Source organism: Microcaecilia unicolor, chromosome 2 (assembly GCF_901765095.1).
Source record: "Microcaecilia unicolor chromosome 2, aMicUni1.1, whole genome shotgun sequence".
NCBI classification, from domain to species: domain Eukaryota; kingdom Metazoa; phylum Chordata; class Amphibia; order Gymnophiona; family Siphonopidae; genus Microcaecilia; species Microcaecilia unicolor.
In genome coordinates, this window is record NC_044032.1 from 235269770 (window position 1) to 235286690 (window position 16921).

A 16921-nucleotide genomic window follows, 5' to 3' on the forward strand; every position below is an offset into this window, starting at 1 on the left:
AAAAACTAGCAGTGTGCTTATGGTTTACCTGGAAGAGATCATGAGAGCGGTCAAAAGGGCTTGCGCCATCCCCATGGCAAACCGAAAAGGATTTTTCCTTACAATGATGAGGTAAATTAATGGCAGAATTACAACAGAATGGATGGCGAGCCTGGAAAACAAAACATAGGCATGGACTGTATTTAAATGTGCTCTGCCCAGTGAAAAAAAAATCAAAGCGAAACCATGTAAATAGTTAAAAGCAGAACCACTTCACCTAATTTTGTAGAAGAGGAGTAGAGGACAGTTTCAATCTACAAAAAATAAATCCACCCCCACTGGGTTTTAATGGCTTTAACACTGCTGTGATAAAAACAGGCATATTAACAAAAACATTTTTGTGGGATTTCTTTGATTATATATACATATATCTGAAAAGAAATTCATAAAGAAGGTACTTGAGTCACCAGCTACTCAGCAGTTACTCGTTCCAGTTTCCTGGGATACTGCCACTTATTTCCACCCACTGAATGTACTTTCTGTTTTCAGATGCAAGAAATAACATACCCACTTAGTACTGTAGCCATATACAGTCCTAGCTTGCGAAAGATTTCCCAGTCATTCACTTCTATAATTTTCCCAGCGATCAAAAACAAAATACCAATGGGCATATACCTAGAACACAGAAAAAAATGTATATTAAAAAAATTCTATTCTAACAGTATATACATCCTTGTGTGCAAACACTATTATTTTAGATATCTTGCAGATGAATTACATCTTAATGCCATCAATGGGTGGCATTAAGGGCTCAGGCTGTAAATAGGCACGTGCTGGTTTCAATTTTACCGCAGGCCCTTTTCCTGGCCCATTGAAAAAAAGCCCTTTTCCTAGATGTGGTAAAAACTGGCTCAGCACGTGTCCAAAAGACAAGCTCACACTACCATAGGCCACTTTTTACTATGGTTTAGTAAAAGGACCCCTAAATTCCTTACATAAGGTTAGCAGCGGCTGAACAAGATTCTCCTCTAGAAAACAAGCTAAAGAAAATTTAAATTTTCACAGACAATATGATTATGCTTATACTGACGGTTTTAAAATAACAGACAATGTTTCATACGAGACTCAGCAGGAAGATTTACTCTCTTAAAAAAAAAACACAACACATTAAGGGGTCAATATTCAAACGCACTGATCTGGTTAGCAGGTACTGCTCAGTGTTGGCACTATCCAAACAGTGCTGGAGTGGGCTGTAGGAGGCTCCTGGTTGGAGTCAGAGGTTATCTGGTTAGCAGTAATATTCAGATCACTAACCGGAAAAAGACAACATACAGCCTGCCCTAATTTTATCCAGGGGTCCTTTTACTAAGGTGCGCTGAAAAATGGCATGCGCTGGTGTAGACATGTGTATTGCTCGCGTGCAGGTCCATTTTTCAGCGCACCTGCAAAAAAGGCCTTTTTTTTCTGGTCGAAAATGGACGTGCGGCAAAATAAAAATTGGCACGCTTTTCGATTAAAAGTTGTAATCACGATTAATTGCGCAATTAAAGGTATGTTAATTTTTTTTTACCCACTGCGGCTCTTTCTGACTCTGGGCAATGGAGGGTTAAGTGACTAGTTCAGAGTCATATAGGAGCTCCAGTGGGGGAAAAATACATAAACACACCTTTAATTGCAAGATTAATTGTGATTACAATTTTAATTAAAATGCAGCCCTAATATATAGATACATGTCATATTTTTCTTATACTTCTTTTTCTTGGCAATTGAAAGTGACATTTGAAGACAATTTCTAGTAAGGGTAACTGACAGGTCACACATGAGTAATCTGCATCACAGCACTAATCTCATGTAGGAAAAATAACCGAACATCTCTCTTATTGCTTTCAGGCATCAATTACAACACGTAGGAAGAGAACTCAGTAACCAAACTACATGGTATACCTTTTGATTCAGATAAAGGGGTACCTAAACAATACACTGAAGTTAAGACAGTGCTTCACAAACTTTTAGCCACTATAACCCCACTAACACTTCAAAATTCATGTAACCCTAGTTGATAATGAAAACAAAATGGCAAACCTCCACTCCCCTTCTTCATTCATTTCCTCCTCCCCCTACCCCATCTTATCCATAGCATGAAGGCAGCTGCAACAGTACCAGCAATGGAAATATCAGCAGCCGTCAGCACAGGGCCCTGAGTGTCACTGTGCGCTCACAGACCCCAGTACTCTGCGATAGGTTTCCAGCTTAACAGGAAGTCCATACTGGGGGAGATGGCAGAGCCTGTACACATTCACTACATCACAGGCCCCATACTGACTGCTGTTATTGGGCATAAGTCACAGTGGAGCCCTGCTTCTGTGACCTCCTCCCTCCAGGGGTATAGCTACGTGGGGCCACGGGGGCATGGGCCCCCATAGATTTGGTCCTGGCCCCCAGCAGCCAACCCCTTCGACCCCCCCCTCCCGCCGCCAACCCTCCCCCAACACCGCCGCCGTCGGGTACCTTTGCTGGCGGAGGTCCCCAACCCCTGCCAGCTGAAGTCCTCTTCTCCGGCGCAGCCATGTTGCTGATCTGCAAGGGCAGGCTTCTGTTTCTGTGAGTGTCGGACTCACAGAAACAGAAGCCTGCCCTTGCAGATCAGCAATGTGGCCACGCCGGAGAAGAGGACCGGCTGGCGGGGGTTGGGGACCCCCGCCAGCAAAGGTACCCAACGGAGGGAAGAGGGGGTCGAAAGGGTTGGCGCTGGGGGGGGGGTCAGCGGCGCCGGGGGGGGGGGGGGGCTAAAATGTGTCCCCTCACCTCGGGCTCTGGACCCCCCTCCCGCCGAACTCTGGCTATGTCCCTGCCTCCCTCCCACTGTTGATATAACCCCAGTAGCAGGCCTGAACCATATTTGGGATCCACTGTTTAAAGAAATAAGGTGCCCTTTTACAAAGGCACGGTAGGCTCTACATGCGTGTAGAACGCGCCAAAATGAGATTACTGCCAGGCTAGCGTGCACTCCTGGCGGTAATTTTGGATTTGGTGCATGCTCATAATGCCTGAACAAATTATTTTTTTAATTTCCTACTGCACACGGCGTTTGCCAACTGGTCACTGCACCTGTAGTGCGTGAGCTCTTACCGCTAGATCATTGGGTGGCATTAAGGGCTCAGGCTGTAAATAGGCACGTGCTGGTTTCAATTTTACCGCAGGCCCTTTTCCTGGCCCATTGAAAAAAAGCCCTTTTTCCCAGATGTGGTAAAAACTGGCTCAGCACGTGCCCAAAAGACACGATCACACTACCATAGGCCACTTTTTACTATGGCTTAGTAAAAGCAGTGGCGTACTAAGGGGGGGGCGGTGGGTGCGGCCTGCCCCGGGTGCACGCCGCTGGGGGGGTGCCGCGCGCCAGTCAGCTTCATTGTTTCCATGCTCCCTCTGCCCCGGAACAGTTTACTTCCTGTTCCGGGGCAGAGGGAGCATGGAAACAACGAAGCTGACCGGCGCGCGGAACCACCCCAGTGGCATGCACCCGGTGGGGGGTTCTTTCGCCGGGGTGGGGGTGATGAGGGGGTTCGCGCTGCACCCAGGGGGTGGGGCGCATCGGCGACCGCCCCGGGTGTCAGTGCCCCTAGGAACGCCACTGAGTAAAAGGACCCCTAAATTCCTTACATAAGGTTAGCAGCGGCTGAACAAGATTCTCCTTTAGAAAACAAGCTAAAGAAAATTTAAATTTTCACAGACAATATGATTATGCTTATATTCTCTGCACCACTGTTCCCTCTAAGCTGAGCTTGTGTCCTCCACCTGCATTGGTACCAGTAGGGGGTGGTGTGTTTTCAATCGTCATGGTCAGGCAGATTCCCTGGAGTCCTACAGAACTTGCATTTCCCTCACTACTGAAAATGTGATAGTGAAACAGCACCACCCACTGGCAGGAATGTAGATGAAGGACTCCCACTCAGCTTAGATGGAACAGTGCAAGCAAGTAATGTCTTCCTTACTGATGAAGAAGCAATATGACCTGTTATGTCAAGCTGAGACTATGACATGAGCTCTCATAACTTTTAAGAGTGTCTTTCTTTTACTTACCACATGATGATTTGCACAATTTTCATTGTGGCATCGTTCAGTGCATTGAAAAAGTCCACCAGAACTTGTCCCTTTTCTCCCATTTTCCCAATCACAATTCCAAAGACGAGACAGAAGACAATGAGTCCCAGAACATTGACACCATCTGTATACATGCCCACGATTTTGTATTCCTTAGTTGTGTTCTGCCAAAAACATATTTAGAGAATAAACACACAACCAAATTTACAATTTTCTCCTCAACAGCACTTTGAGACATAATAGTCAATCTTATGTATGCTTGAGCTACGTTGTGTTACAAAATTAATCCTTAATTAGTTAAAGCAGGTTGTGTGCATTCTTGGATTTAAGTATTTTAACGATTTTTATTCAGGATCAAACATATCCAACATCTAACTAAATATCAAGTCTAGACAACAACATCAAGCAATTACATGACAGCAATCAAGCATAACAGAATAATAAGCAAAAACATTAAACAGCAAAAAGCTGGATAACACATGATCCAATTTTTATTTTGTGAGAGACTCCCACACCCTCCCCTCCTCATTACTCTGGCTCCCTTTCAAAGTAATGGTTGCATACAAGAACACCCCTCCCTCCCCCAACCCTACTGTACTCATAACTGAAACATACACTGAGATGACCCGGCATCTGGACTCTTGACCCCAGGTCATCTTTGAAAGGAGAACATCTAGAATTCCCAATTCACCCTCCCCTACCCAAGCAGAGAACCCCCAATATAACAGGAAACGCTCTGAAATCTATTCAATACTGTACAACTTGCTTTATGGGAGATAGGTTGCAAGTAACAATTCCAGATAGACATGAAAGCCCTTCGTCACTTTGGAGAATTCCAAACAGCCCTTGCCTCTCACAACATAAGGAAATGCAGTCTATTCCTCCAATACCAAAAAGAGGGAGGCTCCTTCTGCATCCAATGTTTACGTATGCACTTGAAAACACATGGTATATTTTGTTCAACAAATATACCAAGGACAAGAATCTAAAAGTACAGCCAACTGGAAAAAAATCATCTGACGCTATTACAGTGCCTTGTTAAAATCTTCACAACCTCGTATGTTTCACATTCTGCTATCCAAATAACACAATCCAAAAAGCATTAAGGGGCACTTTTATCCAAGTGGTTAGAGCACCGGTCTTGCAATCCAGAGGTGGCCAGTTCAAATCCCACTGCTGCTCCTTGTGATCTTGGGCAAGTCACTTAACCCTCCATTAGGTACAAACTTAGATTGTGAGCCCTCCTGGGACAGAGAAATATCCAGAGTACCTGAATGTAACTCACCTTGAGGTATTACTGAAAAAGGTGTGAGCAAAATCTAAATAAATAAAATGCATTAAGGGCCAAACCGGTACCACTGCCAGCCTAACATGAGCACTGCTGGTAGTTTCGCCCCTAGCCTGCACCATTTCCGGTGCTACGGAAAATCAGGTCTGATTTTCTAGCGCAGGGGTTAGTGTGGGAGCCCTTATCGCCACCTCAATGGGCAGACAAATGGTCCTCTAGTCCCAGCAGAATAGAAGATGAAGAAGCAGATACGATGAAAGCTAGTTTAAAAACCTTTATTGACAAAAGCCGGATAAAAAGGCGCCTGTCACACTCATTATCAATTCATGATTAAATCACCAATAAATGTGATGTAAAATATTTGAACATGGTCTATATCTCTGGCATTTCTGGGACAGAGATCATAGAAGTCCACTCAGCCCTGTCCTTACATTCCAACTACTGGATTTGCTGTTAAAGCCCACTCCAGCCTATCTGTCTTGCCATTTGCAGGACACAGACAGTAAAAGTCTGCCCAGCCACTGAAGTTGCTGTCAAAGCCCTTTCTAGCACATCCTAAATTGCATTGCCATACATGGGACACAGACCGTACAAGTCTGCCCAGCACCAGCCCTAATTCATCCCAGCCAGAGTTGCCATCTAAGCATCACTCGACACATTCATACACATGCAGCCAGGTTTTTTTATACCACCCATTTTCTAATTAGAGATAGTCTCTGTTCATCTCTGACATTTTGAATTCCATCACTGTTGTTGTCTCTACCACCTCCCTCAGGAGAGCAAAAGATTAGCCTTTCCCATACCAGGGGATGAACCTGTGCTACCTGGGTGAAAACCAAGAATCCTATCCATTAGACCATATGGGAGAGATGCTGTGGTGATCCTCCTCAGCCTTCACTAGGCTGCAGCCAACATGTGCCTAGCTAAGCTAAAGCTATATGGACCCTCATATAGCGATGTTTAAGGCACTGGTGTTGAGGGACTTAGAAAATCTTGAATCCCAAAGTCAAGATGGAAGGAAAAAGTTTGTTAATTTCACTAAAACAGAACGTAATGCATTGCAGGAATTGTCCAATGACCAAACCATTGTTATTCGCCCTGCGGACAAGGGGGGGTTCTATTGTGGGTCAAGATCGGGAGTCTTACGTTACAGAAGTATGACGTCAGTTGATGGATATTCGATATTACCAACCATTGCCAGAAGATCCTGGCAAGGAATTACAAGCCATCATTGGTAACATAGTGGACGAAGAAGTGACCGCAGATTATTTGACAAAAGCGGAATCTCGTTTTTTAAAACCATTGAGTTTAAGAACTCCTGTATTTTATACAGTTCCAAAGATCCACAAAAATCATTTCAATCCCCCGGGATGCCCCATAGTGTCGCTTAGGGGCACTATCTTGAAGCCATTATCCAAATTTTTGGACCACATTTTACAACCATTTGTTATAAAGCAAAATCATACATTCGTGACACTGCCCATTTTTTTAGAAATTTACCAGGGATTGTGGACATGGCGCCAGTCATGGCTTGTTACTTTCGATATTGAATTGTTATATTTGATTATCCCTCAAGAAGCAGCATTAACTATAGTAGAAGAAATACTATCGACAAGATCAGAAGGGGAGTGAATTCCTTCGACATTTTTGTTGGCTTTAGCACAACTTGTTTTGAAGAGGAATTATTTCATCTTTGACTCCAAATATTTCTTACAAACCCAGGGCGTCGCCATGGGCACAGCTGCTGCTCCTAGCGTGGCTAATTTAGTAACTTTGAAGAAAGCCACTTATATAACACCGAATGGTTCCAAAATATTACTAACTGGTACCGGTTCATTGATGACATTTTTTTCATCTGGCAATCCACGGAGCAACACTTGTCTCAATTTCTGAGCTGGTTAACCACCATAGACCCCTGCCTGAAATTTACTATGACAAAAAATCTGGTCAACATTTCCTTCCTTGACACCTGGATTTATAAAGTGCATGGAGAATTACACACTACAGTTTATCATAAACCTACAGACCACAACACTTTGTTATTATTTCCTAGCCATCATCTACATAGATTAAAATGGTCTCTTCTGTTAGACAATTGTTACGGTTGTGTAGAATATGTACCACAGATATAGTATTTAAACAACAGGCCATGGTTCTGTCTGCCAGATTACAGGAGCAGGGTTATTCTACAGCAAGCATTCGCCAAGCTTACACAAGGGCTTGGTATGCACAACGGTTCCTATTGGTTTTAGACAGACCAAAAGAATATATGGATAAATTAATGTGTGTGTTGGGATTTTCTGCTCTTGCCCCTCAAATAGCTCGACTCTTATATAAACACTGGCATGTTCTTACATTTCACCACATTTTTGCACAACGCCCGTGCATAGCCTATACACGGGGTCGCAATTTAAGAGACAATCTTGTACACACTACACTGAACTATGATAATCAGTTAAACAGAGAAGGTTTACATCAATCTTGAGGAGAGTGTCAGTTTTGCTCCCAAACCACAATTATGCAAGAATGGACTCATTTTTCAACAGAGCAGACATACAAATTGAGGTATATCACTACATGTCAATCCTCTTTTGTTGTGTATATTATCAGATGCCCATGTCATCTATATTATGTGGGACGTACTATGCGGAAGATGAAAATTCGGTTGACAGAACATAAAAGTCGTCTGACAACAAGGACCATGTCTGCTCCTTTAGTAGCTCATTGTCTACAATTCCATCACACGTTTGCAGAACTTAATTGGTTTGTTATCGATCATGTTCCTGAGTTTCCACAAGGTGGCGATCTGGCATCCATATTAACCCATCGGGAACAGCTGTGGATTTTTAAATTACAGACTGTTCGCCTTAGGGGCTTGAATGAAAATATCGAGTGGAACACCATGATTTAAATCATCTGTGTGAAGTTTAGTCATTTGACGATTTTCAAACTAAGCCTTAACATTGAGGTTATATGTTGAGAGATATATTTTCTACTTCTGTTTCCGCCATGAATTTGTACTTGTACATAAAGTTTTTATGAAATTTTTTTTTTTTACTTTTCTAATGACGTCAACAAATTGATTTCCAGTTTTGCTTGGAAAACTACTGGCACCTATATAAGCTACTCCAGCAAACCTTTGAAGGGACCAGCAGTTTGTTCTAAAACAGATGACAGCATAGATGACAGCAGAGTCCCTGAGGAAAGAAGTTTGAAACCTGCGGTGTTGGGCGTTTCCAGGGGAAGGCAGTCAGTTATCTATTTCTGCTCTTTTGACAGCCTTGAGCGTCGAGACAGTGAGGATGCTGGCTAAAAAAGATAAGTCCAATTTCAATTATTGGCTATGTAATTTTAGAAAAATGGCAGTTGACCATAGCTGATGAAGGCTTTGTAAATGCACAATCATAAAGAGGGGCATAATCGAAAGGGACGCCCAGGTTTTGCTGAGGACATCCTCGCAAAACATCCCAGTGGAGGGGCGGGGAAACCCGTATTATCGAAACAAGATGGACATCCATCTTTCGTTTCGATAATACGGTCGGGGACGCCCAAATCTCAACATTTAGGTTATCCTTAAAGATGGTTGTCCCTAGACTTGGTCGTTTCTGATTTTCGGCGATAATGGAAACCAAGGACGCCCATCTCAGAAACGACCAAATGCAAGCCCTTTGGTCATGGGAGGAGCCAGCATTCGTAGTGCACTGGTCCCCCTGACTTGCCAGGACACCAACCGGGCACCCTAGGGGGCACTGCAGTGGACTTCAGAAATTGCTCCCAGTTATACAGCTCCATTACCTTGTGTGCTGAGCCCCCAAAACCCACTACCCACCACTGTAAATACTACCATAGCCTTTACGGGTGAAGGGGGGCACCTAGATGTGGGTACAGTGGGTTTCTGGTGGGTTTTGGAGGGCTCACATTTACCACCACAAGTGTAACAGGTAAGGGGGGGATGGGCCTGGATCCGCCTGCCTGAAGTGCACTGCACCCACTAGAACTGTCCCAGGGACCTGCATACTGCTGTGATGGACCCGAGTATGACATTTGAGGCTGGCACAAAATATTTTGAAAGATGTTTTTTTGAGGGTGGGAGGGGGTTAGTGACCACTGGGGGAGTAAGGGGAGGTCATGCCTGATTCTCTTTGGTGGTCATCTGGTCAGTTCGGGCACCTTTTTGTGGCTTGGACGTAAGAAAAACAGGACCAGGTAAAGTCGTCCAAGTGCTCGTCAGAGACGCCCTTTTTTTTCCATTATGGGTCGAGGACGCCCATGTGTTAGGCACGTCCAAGTCCCGCCTTCGCTACGCCTCTGACACGCCCCCGGGAACTTTGGTCGTCCCTCCGCAACGGAAAGCAGATGGGGACGTCCAAAACTGGCTTTCGATTATGCCGATTTGGGCAACCCTGTGAGAAGGACGCCCGTCTTCCGATTTGTGTCGAAAGATGGGCGTCCTTCTCTTTCGAAAATAAGCCTGAAAGTGACACTAATAGCACTTAACACGGTGTTAAGAGTAGCCATACCACCGGGCAACAGTTATTACTAATTGCCAAAGATAGTGGATATTTATGAGGGTACCTTTTCAGAAAAATATTTTTGAAAATAAAAAAAGAAACTAGACTTGGTAGCATTTGTCCTGGTTCTTGAAAGTATAGTTGGTAGTCTTACCAGTGACTGGGATTTTTTTGTTTGTGTTAGCTAAGCTAAACACACAACAGCCGGGAAAGTAGATAGGCCTGATAGACTTTGTAGTCAGTTCATCTACATTTCATATTGGCTAAAAATCAACATATTTCGTAGTAGTATATGCCCAACTATGTTCTTGCAGCAAAATTGCTATCCAAGTTTCCACTGTCAAAGTGCTGCATTAAAAATATAAAAAGAAAGAGAGGAGCTTAAATGTACTAAGGTTGCTACTCAAAAGGTTTGAGAGATAGTCAGACAAATTTTCAAGAGTAAAGTTTAGCCACCCATATCACCTTATGAACAGCTAAAGTTTGCATGAGCAAGTAGTTCCCCAGATAGGAGGCAATGCTGGGGACATTCCCAAGGCACAATTTAATACTGTAAGTCAGTGCTGATATCTGGGGCTAACTGACAAATTTACAAGGGTAGCTCTGGTCAGGCAAGTGGACAACTTTCTCTGGTAAAATTCAGACCAGATATTTATCCCGGGTGGGGACAAGCTGCAAAGTCAAAGTTGTTCAGTTAACTTTCCAACTCAGTGTCACTTTGAATAAATGCCTCAGTACCCTTTAAAGTCAGAACCACCCAAATGGCAATATTCTTAGCCAAGCTATCAGCGGCGCCTCTCTTCCCTCCCCTTGAAAGAGTCCACAGATGGCAATTTTTTAATCAAATACTGAGAAAAGTTCAGGATGCCAGAGCTTACTTCATCCCTTGTGTTCTGGCACAGGGTTTTTATTATGTACCAGGCTTTAAAAGGAGTCATCTTTCCAATACCCATGAACAAGGAAAATCTTATAACTTCTTAATAACTGCAGAATTTCTTAATAAACACATCCTCGAAAACATTATTGAGAAACAGGCGTCCTACCTCCTGATTCACTGTTGTCATGATTACCGTAACCAGTTCATCCATAGTGCTGTTTCTTTCCGGTTCGCTTGGAGGCTTCACTTCCTCGCGCTTGGTTTTAAACTGAAATGTTAAAATATGGAAAAGATTTTGAGCTGTGGGTTAGATGGTGGGGGGATGAACAATATGGCAGGAGAAAGATGTAAGGGCATATTATTTTGTTCTGCAATGAAGAACACAAAGCAGAAGGACTTTGCAAGTGAGTTAGAAGTGCTAGAGCAGTGTTAAATAATGACATCTAAGATTCTAAATAAAATCTCAAGAGTCTCTGTGACAAGCTGTCAAAATTTACAATAATGCAATAAAGATCTTCAGTAAATTTACTGTTATAGCAAAAGCAAAGAATTGCAGAAATTGCTCAACAAATGTCATACTTACATTTTTTTTTACTAAGTTTGCAATACAGATCTTCCCCCCTCCCTTCAACACCTACACATGTTTGATGATAGTTTGCACAAGGAAGTATGAAAATATTTGCTCAATTTGGTTTTGCACCCAAAATGCTTCCCCAGCCATGGGGCCTGATTTTGCATCGGAAATCTTAGTGGGCAATGGGACGTTCAAGTTGAGATGTTCACAATTCCCAAATGTTTTACAAAAGGCCCAGTGGACACTGAGCCTTCTGAAAAATACATATAGGGATGCCAGGAATATATGTCCACTGGGCAATATGGCCAACAGGAAAAGGCATTTTGCAAAAAAATACATTTTAAAAAAGTGACATTACTTCGGGTTTTGCACATAAGGATCTAATTCTATATGTGGCCTAAAAAATTGACACCGAAGGAACACGCTCCTAGGCATATTCTGTAAACTGCACCTAAAGTTAGGTACAGTTTATAGAATACAGATAAACCCATCCATGCAACTAGAAATTTGGAGCAGCCAATTACGTCAATGAAAACCTGGTGTAAATGCCCATGCCTAACTTTATCACTTACAATATACTCAACTTCACCTCAATTATATCTTCATTATCACTAAACACACTGAGGCGCTTTTATAGGGTCTTCAGATTAGCACACCGACCTCTACAATGGCTAAACATTATTATGAGCCAAGCATTTTGAAAGAGGCAGTATCGCAATCCTCATAGATCCCAATTTTTCAATTTTTGCTTATTTTTTCAATATAACATGCCTAACTTTATTTATTTATTTGTTACATTTGTATCCCACATTTTCCCCACCTATAGGCATGGAGCGGGTTATTCTATAACACTGCACGTAAATTTTTGGAACACTTATGGCCTGCTGATGCTTCTCCCATAGCCACACCCCTTTTTTGGATCCGCACGGTAGAATTTACACAGACTATGTTACAGAATACGCTTAGCGAGCAGTGCATGTATATTCTAATTATTGCCATCTAATGCTGATAATTTCTTGCTATCATCCAATTATTGGTGCTGATTGGCTCATTATTAAATTGTTACATGCACAAATTGGCTATGCGTGCTGATGCACTTAACTCAGGGCGCCATATACAGAATTAGGTGGTGCCAGATTTTATAAATGGTGTCTAAAATATAGACACGTCCAAAAAAAGTGCTTAGCATTATTCTATAAACCATGCCTAAAGTTAGGTGTGGTTTATAGAATAGTGCATAGGGCTGGAGAACGTGCTTACATTTAGGTGCAGCCATTTACGCCACTGAAAATGTGGTGGAAATACCCACGCCTAAAGGTAGGCGTGTTTCCCCAAATTCTAAAACCACGCTTGTAAATTTGCGTAATGTCCCGACACACTCCTCCCATGGCCTTGCCCCCTTTTCAGCTATGCGTGTTAGGATTTACACACACCTCTTTTTGGCAGTATAGCTGAAACACAGCCCGTGTCGGGTCCCTTAAAAGCAGTTATGTGCATATATCTTATGTGAGTTGTTTATGAATAAAAGAGTTCTCTTCAAATAAATTATTGGCTGCACACTGATTTTCTGGTTATCTTCACTGTTCCTTTTGCTGCATTCTCCACTTACAACATGCTCCCTAACATAAAAACCACTTAATGCGCGGCCTACTATGTGCTAACTGCACAATTACCCCAAAGCCCCTTAACGCAGTCTTCCACTAGCAGTTATTGTGCAGTATACCATGAGTTACGTGCTAACCGTGGTTAGTAAAAGGGCCCCCTAAGCACATATATGTTTTTATAGACTCTGGGCTTTTTTTGAGGGGGTACTGAGTACCGGCACCTTTTCCATTGTCTGTTAAAATTGACCCCATGGTTCTCATATTTTAATGAAAGAGCTCAGGTTCTACATACAAATTCTGCCTTGTCATAGATTCTGTGACTGGTTGCAGGGGGCCTGGCTATTGTAGTGTGGGTCCCTCAGTGATCACTCCACCCCTGAAGGGTGACCTGGCATTTGAGTACCAGCACCTTTTTCGCTAGAAAAAATGCACTGTATAGACTTGTCCAAGCTGCAGAAATCAGGAGTATAAGGAAGATATGTACAAGTATACCAGCCTATATTTGGCAGTTTGACCTCTAGCAGTAGTGCTGCATGATTACTGCTAAGAGTCAGGCAGCATCACTTTCAACTCAGGAACCGATGTGGCAATTACTGCTCCTGCCCCCACTAAACACCAGGGAATTGCCCACTAGATATCAGATATCTCTCCCCCCTACCACTAGACATCAGGGAGATTCACCCCACTAGACACCAAGGACATCCCTCACTAGATACCAGGGACACCCCCACTAACCACCAGGGAGGCCCCCCCTACTACTTCTCCTTCTCACCTACAAATGCACTCAGTCTGCTGCCCCTCACTACCTCTCTACCCTCATCTCCCCCTACGTTCCCGCCCGAAACCTCCGTTCACAGGACAAATCCCTCCTCTCATTACCCTTCTCCACCACTGCCAACTCCAGGCTCCGCTCATTCTGCCTCGCCTCACCCTATGCTTGGAACAACCTTCCCGAGCCCTTACGCCAAGCCCCCTCCCTGCCCATCTTCAAGTCTTTGCTTAAAGCCCACCTCTTCAATGCTGCGTTCGGCACCTAACTCTTACCTTTCAGGAAATCCAGACTGTCCCAATTTGACTGCCCCTATCAGACTGACTGTTCACGTGTCCTTTAGATTGTAAGCTCTTTGAGCAGGGACTATCCTTCTATGTTAAATTGTACAGCGCTGCATAACCCTAGTAGCGCTTTAGAAATGTTAAGTAGTAGTAGTAGTACTAGACACCAGGGAGTCCCCCAATAGATGCTGGAAAGGCTGAGGGTGAGAGGGGGATCTTGTTGCATGTGGAGGATCTTCCTGGAAAGAGGTTGGTGGAGTATTGTCAGGTGTGGGTTTTATTGAGGGCTTCTATGGGGGAGGGGTGATTGGAGGATGGGAAGGCTCCTGCCTAGAAATCTAGCAGGTTCTGTATTAATGTGACCATGATCAGGAACACATGATGTTCCTGACTGCAACGGTGCAAAAAGAAGTTTACTGTGCAAGTCTCTATCTTGTAGTACTGAGGTACCACAGGTTAGTGACATACACAGTAAATTGTGTTGCAATAAAATGTGAAAACTTTTCTGCAGCTTAGCAAGTACGGTCTCTAGCCATACAAGCACCAATTTGGAAATCTACAAGGGTAAGACTAACAGGGAGCCTAGGTCAAGTGGTAGAAAGCTGTCTAGTTGTCTTTATAAAATACTAGTGGAAATCCTGCAGAGATCACACCTACATTGCAGCTGGACATTAGGTCTGCTTGTTACCAGTGGTGTAGCTACATGGGGCCCGGGGTCCTGGGCCCCCGTAGATTTGGCCCTGGCCCCCCTGCCGATGACCCGCTCGACCCCCTCCCGCCGCCAACCCGCCGTCGCCTACCTTTGCTGGCGGGGGACCCCAACCCCCCCGCCCCGTACAACATGCAGGACGTCAGAAACAGAAGGAAGCCTTTTGCGAAGAGGACCTCGGCTGGCGGGGGGTTGGGGTTGGGGTCCCCAGCCAGCAAAGGTAGGCGATGGCAGGTTGGCGGCGGGAGGGAGGTCGAGCGGGTCGTTGGCGGGGGGGGGGGGGGCAAAGTTGGTGGTGGCGGGGTCGATAATGACTGGCGGGCGGAGTCGGTGGCAATGGCAGGGAGGGGGGAGCTAAAATGTGCCCCCTCACCTCGGGCTCTGGCTCCCCCCTCCTGCCGAAGTCTGGCTACGCCCCTGCTTGTTACTTATACACATTGGCAATTTACACATGAACAAATGAAGTGTTCTGTAATTACCTACTTCCTCACCTCCCAGCATTTGTATTACAGCTCTGAAGGTGGAGGAAGGAGCCCTTATTAAAGGAGCAATTCACTCTGCCATTCAGCAAAGAAATATGATCCCCTGAAGCGGTTTCATAACTGACAAAAATGTGCTTCTTACTTAATTAAAGAATCAGTAACACTGGTACAATGGATTTACAGCTGCAGCTCACTAGAATGTCCTAAGAGTTGCTAAGAATTAAATACAAATAAACCCATCATACATAAAAGCTGAAGCTGCTGAGATTTAACATTTATGGGCAAATGGCATTCTAATCTCCCTCTGGGGATTTCTTTGAAGAAAATGATGGTTGCTGTTATGAGCCAAGTAAACTCCAAACACAAGTAATTTAGCTATTTACATTTTTGTCCACTGGGGTTTGATCTGGGTTAAAACTCTGAAGCAATTACCACATTCCAATACCCACAGAAACCCTTCCTGAAAAAACACACCAGGGTGCCAGGGTATGAGAGGCAGGCAGGTGACAGCACTTTTCATGAGGTCAGTTCAAGCTATTGAGAAGGCAAGAGGATGCCAAAAATAATAAGAAAATGATTCAAAAGGTAGAGATTACAATGCATTCACACCTTGATATGCTGTTCCTGCTTCCCTCTGTCACAGGCTATTAGCTATCTTTGGCCCATAATAAAGTGTATGCTTCAGTGCCAAAAAGAGATCGGGTTTTTAAATTTTGCCATCATTTGACCATTTACCTTAGTACCAAACTGTTCCAGGGCAGCTGTTGTGTTTATTGTGACTCTGAAACATCTGTATAATCCAAGCGTGAATTAAAAAAAAAAATTAAAAAACCCAAACCTTAAATTGTATTTCTCTTACCTGCTGAAAGCAGGCCTGGACGAGGTTTTCTGGAAACATATTTCTGTAAAAGAGATAAAAGTCATTTTGCTATGTGCTGTAGCATACTACAAACCTGGCTTGAACACAGCAATATTGTAAATGAGACTAACTTATCTCCTTCTCTTGAATCTCTGCTATAATGTGATTGGGAATAAGCCTGACATTTATAAGGCAGGAGAGATCACAAAGAGGGTCAGTACAAAACTCTGGCAACTAGCTGAATGGCCCATGTGAGAGCTGCAAAACAGGAAGCTTGAGTTTCATTACTGAGGAAACTACAGGGCCAACCTTTCCCAAACCTCTAACCCAAAGTTATTCATTCTTGAACTGGAACACCCTCAGATTCACTGATAGATTAGTAATTCTGCAGGTTGTGAACTAAAAGGTCTCAAAATATTCTTAAAAAAACAAGTGGAACAAAAGCTCAACTGTAGATTCTTGGAATGTTTGGTTTCCTCATTAAGGGGCCGTTTTACTAAGCCGCAGTAGAGCTACCGTGCAGGTAGCGTATGCCAAATCGACCCTACCGCTGGGGTAGCTTGGGCTCGTAACGGTAGTTTCAAAGTTAGTGTGTGCAGTTTCCTGTGGTAGAAAATAAATTTCTGTTTTCTACCGAAGAGGGGCGTTCCTGGCGGCAATCGGCAGTGCGGCCACATTGCCAAAGGATGCCCAATTACCGCACAAGTAGCGTGTGAGCCCTTACTCCTTCTAAATAGATGGCGGTAAGGGCTCAGGCACTAAATAGCCGTGCACTAATTTTAATATTAGTGCACGGCCATTTACTGCCACGTTTTAAAAAAGGCCCTTTTCCCGCTGTGCTAAAAAAAATGGCCCAGCGCATGCCAATTTCATGCATCAAAACT

The 16921-nt window shown here is 43.8% G+C and overlaps 1 protein-coding gene across 1 annotated transcript in view; it reads right to left on the reverse strand.

The window, feature by feature from the left end:
- Positions 1 to 16921, reverse strand: part of SLC1A1 (solute carrier family 1 member 1) — a 162903-nt gene that overhangs the window by 11569 nt on the left and 134413 nt on the right. The window contains exons 5-9 of the mRNA XM_030193809.1: positions 16038 to 16080; positions 10923 to 11024; positions 4060 to 4244; positions 547 to 654; positions 29 to 151 (exon numbers count right to left, since the gene is read on the reverse strand). Of these exons, the coding sequence (XP_030049669.1) occupies positions 29 to 151; positions 547 to 654; positions 4060 to 4244; positions 10923 to 11024; positions 16038 to 16080 (561 nt within the window). The remainder of the gene's footprint in view (positions 1 to 28; positions 152 to 546; positions 655 to 4059; positions 4245 to 10922; positions 11025 to 16037; positions 16081 to 16921) is intronic.